The sequence below is a fragment of the Rosa rugosa genome, chromosome 4 (genome assembly GCF_958449725.1).
Source record: "Rosa rugosa chromosome 4, drRosRugo1.1, whole genome shotgun sequence".
Lineage (NCBI taxonomy): Eukaryota > Viridiplantae > Streptophyta > Magnoliopsida > Rosales > Rosaceae > Rosa > Rosa rugosa.
The window spans coordinates 36,931,502-36,944,063 of NC_084823.1; the positions used below are offsets into that span (position 1 = coordinate 36,931,502).

Sequence of the window (12,562 nt, forward strand, 5' to 3'; positions counted from 1 at the left end):
GGCTCCAGTAGCAAAAACTCATTTCATGGCTACGTTGATGATTTACTATTAAAGTAAACCTTCCTTTCTCATCAATTAATCTTCTTCCTTCTTTCCCCATCCCAAAGCTCTAGGTAAAAAGATGTAAATCAGAAAAGATGTATGGATATATGAGGACACACAAAGCCATATGATCTTCTTTGAGAGGGAGGGAGAGAGTTAGAGTTTGGATGGTGATGAATAAATGAAGCCTGGGGATAATGCATGAGACGAGGATCAGCTGGGGGGAGTGAGGGAGGGAGAAGAGAGGGGGCTAAAAAATGAAAAACCAATTTTGCCCTTCATTATGTGGGTAATGGCATGCGAACTGATAGAGTCATTGACGTCGTGTATGTATATTGGGTCGGGCTTCATATTTGATGTACCAATTAAAGTTTATGTTTTGGAACTTGGTGTACTGAAATTAATAGTGGGCCTTACTTCGGGTACTATTCATGAGATTTTCCCTTTATATTTAGTAAACGTTAAACAAAGATGTTATTGTTTTACATATTACGTTTTGTAGAATTATGAAAAGAGTCTTATTCATGAAAACTCAAACCATCGTATTTTATTCGTCCATACGCAATCTCCACTTTCATTTTGATACATAGTTGAATAGTGGATTCTGGCATATATACACATCTCATAAGATAGAAGTTTTGAGCAGGAGCGGATGTTTTGACTAAGCTTGTCTATTTACTTTTTTACAGTTTTTTTTTTTTTTAAATTGTCCGTGAACTGTGAATTGTTGGTAAATTATAATCCAACATTGTAAAAGTCATGTGCTCGATTCTCATTGACATATGTAAGGGTGAGGTGGGCTAAGGTTTTTATCTTTATTTTTATTTTTTAAGTTTTCAAAAAATTACAATCAGGGACAAAAGGGTCATAGAGTAAAGAAAATTGGGGGCAAAATGGGAAGCAGACTATTGAATGAACAGTACCCGTCTTCATTTTCCTTTAGTGTGTGTAATTTGCTGTTGCCGACTTCAAATCTTTATACTTATAATTCACTGGACCTTGCAACTTGGTTGCTCACAATATGTCTCCTAGAAAAGAATTAAGGCAATGTAAATTTTTTTTGATATATTTGTCAAGGACTAAATTCAGTTTGTCCCCTCCAACCGTAGGGCAAATATCAATTTGGTCTCTGATCTATTTTTTTAATCATAATGGTCCTTACACTTCCATTTTCCATCACGCGCATCCAAAATTCAAATTTGTCTTGAAACTAGACGTCAAATGCTCCATCGACAATACACAATTTGCGAATTGCGATGAAAAGAATCATAAAAAACCTGGCAATGTTGACTTCTGACGCGGCGTTCCACTAAGAAGAAAACGCAGCGGCTCACTAAGAAGAAAACGCAGCGGCTCTGGCCGATGGTGTGACGTTAATCCCAATGGAGGCTTATGCGATTGACCGGGGAATCAGTCCCCAGGGACGTGATAGGGACATCGAGATACTTCAATTCGACAAGCACCGCCATCGTGCTTGGAATGCCGAGACCTCTCGCCGTTTGGGTCGTAGCTGGGGTTGATGAAGGCCTTTGGTTCTTCTATGATGAAGATCGTAGTCTTGTTGGCTGCCGTTGTTGGAAGCTAGAGAAACAAAAGCAACAGGGGGTTTGTTGGATGACGAAGAGGAAGATAGAGGGCTTCCTTGGGAGAGTCGCTCGGGGGGGGGGGGGGGGGGGAGAGAGTGAGAGATTAATCTGATACTTAGAAGGGTAAAGTCGTCAAGGATAAAAAAATTTGAGGATGCAAGTGGCCTTACGAAGACAAAAAAAGTTATTTGACTTTATAGCTAATTAAAATTTTAAAATAACACATATAACTAATTTTCTAAAATAATTATTATATACTTGAGTAAATTACTTCTTGTATGACCATTGAACAAGCTAGATTGATATGCTACTTAACTTGAAATTGAATTTGTGTGTGCTATGAAATTCTATACAATGTTAGGATGGATCTGAACCCAAATCTCAGTTAATTTGCAAAAGTTTTCTCAAAAATCTCCTCTTTCTCTTGTTTAACAAAAGTTCTCTCAAGTGATGTTTCATAAAATTATGCTTTGTAGCTTGTTTTCACAACTATTTTAATTATAATTTTGATGATGAAATTTAGTATGTGACAAACTATTTTTCTTAGCATCTTTGTTGTGAAAATGGCAGTTCTCTTTCTACTCTTGACCATATAAGTAGTTAGAGACACAATCCTCTCCCTAGGCTTCTTAAATTTTTCCTCAGCTTAACTATAGTTGATGGGTTATTTTGAGAGGTACTTGTATTTCCAAGATTGATCATATATACTTGGTAAAAGTATATAAATGGTGAATAAAGATATGCTTCAGAGTAGATAGTTATTACTCACTTGAGGAAATTACCAGTTGCATGACCATTAAGCTAGCTAGATTGCTAGAGGGATATCACTTGAGTCGAGCCCAAAAATCTGTTAATTATTTGCAAAAGTGTTCTAAAAAATATCTCTCTCTTTCTCTTGTTTTACAAAAGTTCTTCTCAACTGTGGGTGGATCTCCATCACTTTGCTCCCCGTCTCTGTGCTGCTAATACATTCCCTCGCTCTCTAACTCCTAGAGTGACATTATCTCACCCTTATAGGGGTGGAATTCCCTTGTGCTAGCCATCACTCTATAGAGTGGTATTCCATCACTCCAATATATTGGAGTGGTATCCCTGGCAGCTGCTTGCTGCTTATGTTGTCTGCTGGGGAGCTATGCAAGAGAGGTTGAAATTGCTCAACTCTAATGGTCTTTGGGTGTAGAAATAAAATCAGTTATGTTCAAAAGGTTGTATAACTCTTGGGGTAGAATTCTTCTATGTTGAGAGAAGATATACAAGGGGTATCCTTTTGGTTACAAAGGCTCATGTTTGGTACAAACTTGAGTGATGTAATTTTGTAATTCTCAGAAGTGAAGGTGAAAACTCTTCAAGAACGTAAGTAAAGGATTTTTAGTGCGAACCTTGTTAAATCTTTTGTCTTTGTTGGCTTGCTTATATTCTATTATTATTTGTGTGTTGAGGGATCAATTTTCCAACGGCGGTGATCAAAGAATTACCTTATTTGTAGATGAAGAAAGTAGAAAGCCAAATTAAATGGATATAATATAGGACAGGAATTGTAATTGTTACTGAAATTCAAGCAAACTTTGGTCTGGTATACCGTGGAAAGCTAGATGCTGCATTTGTTTCCTGAGCATAGTTTATGATGAAACCCTTTTTCTTATGGAAGTGGAATTCTTTACTTGCGTTGTGTAGTTGCTTTTACTAATTACTTTGGCTGCGTGTGTTCCTTTCTGAACAATCATGGAACAAAGTTACAAGGGTGTTCAAATGATTCTTAGTCTTGTTTCTTTGTTATTCTAATATCTTCAATTTAGTCAAGATCGATATTTTGCTAAAAGCTGGAGATTTTCTTGATTCCCTTCAACCTTAATCAGAACCCAAATTTCAAATGTGTGAGCAAATGCTCTCTACTAGTAAAATTACAAAAGTTTCGTAGAATCGAAAGCTTTTTCAAATCTTTACGTATGAGTTGAGAATAGAGAGATTGCACCTTCATCAAGTGAAGGTAGAGTGCCATGAAAGTATCTTGGGGGCTATACATTTGCTCACTTATATATGAAAAATCTGGGCATCAATACCAAAATCCAAATCACAAAGCATTGAAATCCTAGTTTAATAGATCAGGCCTTTACTTTTCTTAAAGAAATCTCCCACGGTTTGATCTCTACATCACAATTCAATATAGCGACCTTGTTCTTAAACCCTCATATGACTCCCACATCGAAAACGAAGTTTTATTTATCTTCTTTTATATAGCCTAGTATTACAACCAAGCTTGTGTTCGTAGAAAGGAGAGATGGTTGGCATCTCCCCTGACAGGGACGGGAACAGTCTTCGGACTTACCTGTTACCACACATCCGGTTAAGGCTACCCACCCTTGTGGTGGATCTTACCCCAATTTTTTTTATTTTTTTTTATTGACTGTTCAAATATCTAGCTACTGTTTTGCTGGGTTTTAGATAAGGGTGACAACAAACAAAAACCCATCTCTGTTAGCAAAACACAGACACACCTTCATTCTCTTATGGCTGCTACTAGTACTAGTAGCATTCACTTCACTGTGAATTCCTCAGAAACCAAGAGACCCATCTTCTTCACTTCACCAATCAAACTAATCCCACCCAAAAGATTCACCATTTCTTGCAGGTCTACCAAGTCCCCTCCAAAATCTCCACCAGATTTATCACAACCCAATAACAAGAACACCACCACCAAAACCCCATCTTTGTCTGACCAACTCAAGCCTCTAACCACCACCACTCTCTCCACCCCTCCTCCCAAAGACCAACCCCAACCCCAAGTCCTATCCAAGCCCAAGTCCATCTGGGTCAACCCGGCCAAGCCCAAACGCTCTGTGCTATCCCTCCAGAGGCAGAAGCGCTCTCTCTACTCCTACAATCCTCAGGTCAGAGACCTCAGGCTCTTTGCCCAGAAGCTCAATGACTGTGACTCCTCTCAAGAAGCATTCTTGGCTGCTCTGGAGGAAATCCCACACCCACCCACCAGAGAAAATGCCCTTTTGATTCTCAACAGCTTGAAGCCATGGCAGAAAACCCACATGTTCTTCAACTGGGTCAAGTCCCAGAACCTGTTTCCAATGGAGACCATCTTCTACAATGTCACCATGAAGTCCATGAGGTTTGGGAGGCAGTTTCAGCTCATTGAGGAGCTTGCTGAGGAGATGATAAGCAATGGGGTTGCGCTTGACAACATTACTTACTCCACTATAATCACTTGTGCCAAAAGGTCCAAGCTTTTCGACAAGGCGGTGGAGTGGTTTGAGAGGATGTACAAGACTGGTTTGATGCCTGATGAGGTGACTTACTCCGCTATTTTAGATGTATATGCCAAATTGGGCAAGGTTGAGGAGGTGCTTAGTTTATATGAGAGAGGGAGGGCTAGTGGGTGGACACCTGACCCTATTGCATTTTCTGTGTTGGGTAAGATGTTTGGTGAGGCTGGGGACTATGATGGTATAAGGTATGTCTTGCAGGAAATGGCTTCTATTGGTGTGAAGCCTAATTTGGTCGTGTACAATACGTTGTTAGAGGCAATGGGGAAGGCTGGAAAGCCTGGTTTAGCTAGGAGTTTGTTCGAAGAAATGGTTGCATCCGGGCTGAAACCGAATGAGAAAACATTGACTGCACTTGTTAAGATCTATGGCAAGGCAAGGTGGGCTAGAGACGCGTTGGAATTGTGGGAGCGGATGAGGTCGAATCAGTGGCCTATGGACTTTATTTTGTATAACACATTGTTGAATATGTGTGCTGACCTTGGCTTGGAGGATGAGGCTAAGAGGCTTTTCGAGGATATGAAGCAGTCAGAGCACTGTAGGCCGGATAGTTATAGTTACACGGCAATGTTGAACATCTTTGGGAGTGGAGGGAATGCTGATGAGGCCATGGAGTTGTTTGAAGAAATGTCCAAGAAGGGTGTGCACCTCAATGTCATGGGTTGCACTTGTTTGATACAATGCTTGGGGAGAGCTAAAAGATTTGGTGATATGGTTCGAGTCTTCAATGTTGCAGTTGAAAGAGGGGTTAAACCGGATGATAGGCTCTGTGGGTGTTTACTGTCTGTTGTGTCATTGTGTGAAAAAACTGAGGATGAGGATATGGTCTTTTCATGCTTGCAGCAGGCTAATCCGAAGTTGGTTATCCTTGTAAAAGTGCTGCAAGATGAGAAAGTAGGGTTTGAGGCAATTAAAGACGAATTCAGGGATGTTATTGGTAGCACTGCAGTTGAATCCAGAAGACCCTTCTGCAATTGCTTGATTGATATATGCAGAAACAAAAATAACCACGAGAGAGCTCATGAGCTGCTCTATCTAGGAACCCTATATGGGTTGTATCCGGGTTTACACAACAAGACAGCAAATGAGTGGTGTTTAGATGTTAGGTCACTATCCATTGGTGCTGCTCACACTGCACTTGAAGAGTGGATGGGAACTCTATACAAAATTGTTCAGCGTGAAGAGGCGCTGCCGAAGTTGTTTTCTGCTCAAACCGGTGCCGGAACTCACAAATTCTCTCAAGGACTGGCCCATTCATTTGGTTCTCATGTGAAGAAGTTGGCTGCACCATTTCGGCAGAGTGAAGAGAAAGCTGGTTGTTTTGTGGCAACTAGGGAGGATTTAGTGTCGTGGGTGCAGTCACAGGCACAATCAATCACTGCTTAATATGTTTGTACTTAACTCTGTAGTTTCCAAATGTGAAATGTATTATTTGATTTGGATCATTGTACATTTCACTATAAATTTTATATATCAGAATAGTTTGAGGCACAAATGTGAAATATATTATCTGAACGCATTTCCTAAGAACAAGAAGATTGTTTATTGGCTCCCTTCCATACTACGAATGCCAGAACACGTTTTCGACTTCATATAGTTTGCTGTTATGTTATGCCCAAACTAGTACCTGCAGAGTTGACAATGCGCAGCTAAAAAGCACATGACTGTATTTGGTTATCCAAGCAGCGTTTTGCAACTGCTCGTAATTAAAAATCCCACAATCTTCTGTAGGTAGTTTTCCATCGAAATGGGAACCAATTTCACAAGGATCAGTCCAGGGTGACCTAATGCTAAACAAAATTAACAAGTCACCACTACACAAAGATGTTGGTAAAATTTTGAACTCTTCATATCCGCAATGGGTGGAAACCCCACCTTCAAAATTACAGCTGCTCAGGTATTGACAAGGGAATGCTCAAAGTTCAGTAAGTAAATTCTGTACCCCCACCAATTTACAAAACACATTTTCGGCTCCGGAAAAGATACAAAAGAGAAAGGCACAGATGAAATGGAAAGAGGCTGCACCTATTTGCAAATTTTCTATTTTTTGTTCTTTTAAGTCTAAAAGAAATGGGACAAAAATAAAACATTTTTTTCCCCTAAAGAGCATTTCCCAACTACTCCATCTGCAGATTCTCATTTTCATCACTGAACCCAATATCTTGCATCTATTTTGATGATGATATCTAACATCAGCCTTTCGCCATTACCATCCCCTACTAGTTGTATGCTTATGCTGTGAGACAGAAAACAAAACCTAATGGACCCCCATGGACTACGGTCAGCAGCAAAGCTTTCCATACTGCTTGCAGACTATCTCTAGCTGAAATTCGAAATTGCAATATAGCTTGTATAGAAAACATTGCTTGCTTGTGTATAATGTCGTCAAAGGTACTTTCCTGATGACTTCCAAATTCTTCCTTCAAGTGATATGACCATAACAGTAACATCATCGTGATACTTCCTGCGATCTCCTTGAGGGATGTCCAGTAATTCATGGAAATCCATTCCTGCAAACCAAAAGAGTTCAGACTCCCAACAATATAAGTACAATTGCTAATTAACAATAATGTAGACTCCCATTCCAGAATCCAACTCAATCCCTCCATTGACATGAATCCTGAAATACTGTAAGAACAAACTCCTTCCCACCATTTAGAAATACAACAAATAAAAGGTTCTAGTTAGTAATTACTCTGGTGCAAAGCTTGGAACATCATGCGACAATCAATCCCAAAGTTTGAGGCTAATAGAAAAATTAACATCTTTTATCATTTTCAATTTTAACTAATTGTTTAAGTCTATGTATGTCTTAGGCCAAAGGACCCTGGGGCATAAACCTTATATGAATGTTAGGTGCATAAGAAGGCACGTTCCATAAGCTCCATTAACAGCCAAAAACCGACTGTATAGTCAGATAGAAACAGCACAGGAAATAAACTAGCTATTACTGAAATCTAAATATGCATCATCACATGCATCCACGACAACCTCATTCACTGAAAGACGCTTGCATGTGCACACAACATATATGCATATATCAGGCTATCAGCATAAAATAGTAAATACATTAGAGAAGAGAACAATAAGTACAAACCACTTTGAGATACCTTCATCTTTCTTCAAAGAATATATTAACAAGCAGTACCATTAAAATAATCAAAATCTCTTCAAATTATCAGCATTACATTTTACAACAAGAAAAAATATCAAGAATTCACAGCTGATATAAGATCCAGCAGTCCTAAAATCCACAGGAAGAAAAGAAAGAATGGATTCTATGTAAATCTATTGGGCATTGAAGGCCAAAACTCAACAATTTCACCTACTTTACCCTTGAGGACCTTGACAAGTATCGTGAGTCTCACATAGAAAAAAAAATTCATATATGTTATTCTTTCTGACCAAATTGTTCCAACAAGGAAGATCTCTTTTTGTACTCTCGCACTCCAACACTAAGACAAAGGAGTGCAAATAGTGTAGTGCATAAGAGCAAAGACCTTTGGCAATAATCAAGTATGATATTAACTAATCAATGAATCCTACCTTAGGTTATAGCTCTTCAAAAGCACAAAGTATAACCATCACATTGGGTCAGGCAATAGTTATGGAGGTCAGTGCATTTCCGTTTTTTGGCACATTATCTTATTATTAAATAAATAAAAGTATTCCAATGCTAAAGTCGTGTATGTATTTTAACACCTTGCTACTACTAAAGTTACCATTCCAAATACTTTAAAAGGAGACCAAAAAAAAAAAAAAAAAACTTATATACAATTATGAAAACATTATTGTAAGGAGAAATGACAAAACGTACCGGCTTTCTTTGCAGCACGGAAAAGAAGCTCCTCTATCAGGTGTTGTGCAGGGTCTCCCTCGGGAAACTTCTCCATAAAATTCTCCACATGAGAAACAACTTCCTGATTGCTTAGATACTGATACAGACCGTCAGATGAAAGAATCAAAAACTGATCACTAGGGCAGAGTCTGTGGTGGCGAAGAGAAGGCAAACATGAGATGTATGGTTCGGTACCAATGTACTCATTCCGAAACATTTCCAATAGCGGAGCATTGAACTTGGGCTGCATAAACAATGCAGATCACATCATTACCAACTGTAAAATATTTTTCTTATTGGACTAGGCAAAACAAGCAAGTTGTACATGGTATGCTACATGCAGCAGTCAAAACACCAAATTTTAAATCGTTTTGGCCAACCATGACAAGTTTTAGTCTGTGCTTCTCAGAGATAGTAGTAATATTCTTATATGTAGCGGGATCAAGAGTTAACAGCAAACTACGCAAAAAGTGATATATATTAGGACAATTAACAAGTACATCCATAAGACCTGTTTCAGAAAGCCTGCCCCAAACGCTCTGGTAACCTTAAGACGACCTTTCACTCTATCATTGAGAATACAGTTTTTGTCATCTGGGTGTTCATTCTTGATTCTTATCACTTCCTGCAAATTGAAAACAGAATTGTTTAAAAGGTAAGTAGAACTAAGCAAAGATGCATCCACAATATGACCAGGAAACTAAAATATGATGTAGTGACAAAAGGAAGCTTGGGCTGGATAAACAATAAGAATAGAATTGTTCAAAGAAGAAACTCAACAGTCATCGTCAATGAAATAACAAAAAAGATTGTGCCACTGCATGTTATCGTGAGAAAGTTACTCTGGACCGCCGACGTGAAAACATAGACAAGGAGAAATTAACAGAAAACACTGCATAATTAAAAATATACGTAGACAAACTATATATTCACATGGAGACATTAAGCATCCAAAGGAAAAGGACATCAGCAAGGAAGGTTCCATACATCGTCCCTGTCCATTGGGGATCAATGTTGATGAAAAAGGAAAATGACAAGACAGAAATAAATATGGAACAAGAAAAGGGAAGATTCCTCAATTCTTTCAGCCTACCATGTCCCACCACAGGCAAACAAGGTGCTGATGTGAATTGAACAGGATCAGGTTTAACCAACAGATGATACAATGGGGTAGTCTTATACACAGTTGAAACATACTGCCAATACTTTCTTCTCCTCCAGTGGGTCAACAAAATTTGAAGAAGTAGAAAGCAAAGAATAATGGAAACCAAAGGAGTTTAGCCCAAACATAATATGAGAGTTTAACATCTAGCTCTAGCAGTCTGCACTAAGCACATGGCTAAAATGTGTGCTTCAGCCTGTAAAAACTCTCAACAGAATCTAAGACCAAGATGCATGAAAGCTTGAGCAGGAGATAAAACTGCCAAGCATGCTGCTTTAAATTGTAGGGAACAGCAACTAAAGAACCAAGAACTGTGTTAAACAATCACGTATTTGGCTTAAGCCCTTGAAAAAGTTGCTTATATTGATGTTGAATCTTGTAGAGCAAAATAATCCCCAGATATAAAATGCTAAACAAACTGTATGTCAAGTAGGTGGTATCAGAAATGACTGATCAAACCATAGTAGCATGAGATAATAAAGCTACATTACATGAGGACCAGAGAACTTACTTCTTCAATGCTCGTGCTGTGATCAGTGGACAGCTGCAATGCAGCCAATCTCATTGGTTGAGTAGGAGCCTCATCGCCCACAGCTGAGGATGCCTCAGTTATGTCCTCAGCACTCAACCCATGGTCCTTCTGCCCCCCTGATTTCACGCTTGTACCAACTTCCTCCGGCTCATAATGTGCAACAATCGCCCTACTATCCCCCACATTCATCACATACACATCTTCATCCCTCATTAGCACAACCAACAAACACGACCCCATCAAAGCAAGCTCTGGATTTGTATCAATGACCTTATCAGTCATATCCAAATAAGCAAGCTCCGTCACCTGTAAAGCCCTTGACAATGCCCTCAACACCAATTCATGATCGACCGGACCCTCCTTCCTTCTCCTACCAGGCGGAGCAGACCTCTCCTCCACTCTATTCTCAACCTCAACCTTCTCTTTATCCTCCAAACCAAACCTCCACGGAAACAGCTTCTTACCAGGACCCTGGCCATCCTTATGCTTAGATAATCCCTGTTTCAATTTCGACAACAAAAGCCACCTCCTACTCTCTGCAGAGCCAGCCGAACCAGCATTGCTGACAGTGAGGGCATCATCCACAGAAAAAGCAAACCTCTCCGAACCTGAAAGGTCAAGCCCTTCTTCGGCCTCAGCCTCGCGGAGTAACTCCCACAGCCGGCGCCTCCTCCCCTCCGGTTGAAATGTCACTCTCTTTGTCCGATCACCCGCCGCCGAGGGGTCAGAATTCGAATTCGACCCATTTCCAGCATCCGAAACTTCCCCATCAATTTTAGCCTCACCCTCTGAAGCAAGGTTTGGTGAGCTAGTAGTAGCATTAACTTCTTGGGCAACATCTGGTGGGTTTGTATGATTGCCTTCTTGGGCTTCCTCATCATCATCAACCTCCCAAAACAAGCCCTGAAGCTCATTGTAAAAAGCACGGTAAAGATTCCCCATCAAGAACTCCGGCGCATCAGGGCCGTTAAACCCATCATAAATCCCAACAAAGAGCCACCCTTGCTCCTCCGAAACCACCACATGTACCCGGTCCTCCCCGGCTTTGCCGAGAGCCCACTGGACATTGGTCTCGTTATTCCTCGCCGTCTCGTGCTCCTCCCCGTTCGCCGGTGGTCCCTCCTTCCGTCCGGCGAAATTATTGAGCACCGGCACCACCCACGGCCGTTGCTTCTTCTCGAAGTTGCGGTAAAACGCCTTCCGGATCCCGGAAATGCCCTTCTTCCTCCTCTTCTTGGCGTAAAGACCGCCGAGCGGCGCCGAGAAGTGGACATCGCCGTCCGGTCCGGGCGGGTTCGAGTCGAGCGGACCGGAGAGCGCCCCACGCTCTATCGGACCGGAGAGAAAGAACCCGCCGCGCTCCATTGGGCCCGAGGGCTCGCCTCCCCGCGGCACGGGCTGGAGAGGCAGGGCACTAAACGACGACGTACTCTCGAAACCATTGACTATGCTGCCCCTGACTCCGCCGCCGAAGCCACCGTTCACACTCTCAGTGGCATCGTCGTAAATATTGTCAAGCTGGAGGACAGTCCGGGGAGTGGAGCTGTTGGCACTGACGGAGGCGCCGGAGATGGCCTTGAAGCCGGTCTCGGGGAGGCCGGGCCGGGTGCGGGTCTCGTGCGGCGGCGAGAACCGGAGGGAGTTGGAAGGGGAAAGAAAGCGATCCGACTGAGTGGGGGAGAGGAAGCGGGCGGAGGACCTTACATAGCAGAAAGAATGGCCTAGGGTTTCGTCCAAGGGCTCGGAGGCGGAGAAGACGACGTCGTTGTGGTCGGGGGTCGGGTGAGCCGATCTGAAGCAAGAGGAGAGGGTGGAGACTCCACTTCCCATCACATTTGACTCGGCTCAACTGCCTTTCACCTAGCTCTGCCCTCACACCAAAACAAAGGAGGTTCCTCTCTCTCTCTCTCTCTCGTTTACCTACGCGATTTTCCGGCAGAGCTCAACAACCCAAATAGCACCAAAGGACATTTTAAAAAAATTGAAAAATAGAAAAGAAAGAAGGAACTGAGAGAGCCAAAGTAAACAGAGAGAGAAGGAGTGCCAGTGTTTTTTTATATTTTAGTTGAGAAGTCTCACTTACCTTCGTTTTTAACTTTTATAGAGAGAGCGAAAAAAGAAACTCTG

The 12,562-nt window shown here is 41.3% G+C and overlaps 2 protein-coding genes and 1 non-coding gene across 3 annotated transcripts; 2 read left to right on the forward strand and 1 right to left on the reverse strand.

Annotated features, from left to right (window-relative positions):
• Window positions 1-3,887: 3,887 nt before the first annotated feature.
• On the forward strand, window positions 3,888-4,015 carry LOC133707575 (U6atac minor spliceosomal RNA). The gene has a single exon (XR_009845190.1). It is a non-coding gene; the product is annotated as a U6atac minor spliceosomal RNA (small nuclear RNA).
• Window positions 4,016-4,044: 29 nt separating this feature from the next.
• On the forward strand, window positions 4,045-6,348 carry LOC133706831 (pentatricopeptide repeat-containing protein At5g46580, chloroplastic). Its single transcript, XM_062132388.1, has one exon. It carries the CDS (start codon window positions 4,136-4,138, stop codon window positions 6,287-6,289), a length of 2,154 nt encoding a protein of 717 aa, XP_061988372.1. The 5' UTR covers window positions 4,045-4,135; the 3' UTR covers window positions 6,290-6,348.
• Window positions 6,349-6,730: 382 nt separating this feature from the next.
• Window positions 6,731-12,499, reverse strand: LOC133706830 (protein phosphatase 2C 29). Its single transcript, XM_062132387.1, has 4 exons — window positions 10,415-12,499; window positions 9,253-9,366; window positions 8,721-8,985; window positions 6,731-7,413 (listed from the first exon to the last, which is right to left on the reverse strand). Exons 1-4 carry the CDS (start codon window positions 12,263-12,265, stop codon window positions 7,289-7,291), a joined length of 2,355 nt encoding a protein of 784 aa, XP_061988371.1. The 5' UTR covers window positions 12,266-12,499; the 3' UTR covers window positions 6,731-7,288.
• Window positions 12,500-12,562: the final 63 nt, after the last annotated feature.

Bases quoted from the DNA above. Each gene is read 5' to 3' on its own strand.
- LOC133706830 (XM_062132387.1), bottom strand. From the start codon at position 12,265: ATGGGAAGTGGAGTCTCCACCCTCTCCTCTTGCTTCAGATCGGCTCAC. The intron at 9,367-10,414 runs GTAAGTTCTCTG...TTCAATTTGCAG, and splicing joins ACAGCACGAGCATTGAAGAA to GAAGTGATAAGAATCAAGAA. The intron at 8,986-9,252 runs GTCTTATGGATG...TTGTTTATGCAG, and splicing joins GGGCAGGCTTTCTGAAACAG to CCCAAGTTCAATGCTCCGCT.
- LOC133706831 (XM_062132388.1), top strand. From the start codon at position 4,136: ATGGCTGCTACTAGTACTAGTAGCATTCACTTCACTGTGAATTCCTCA.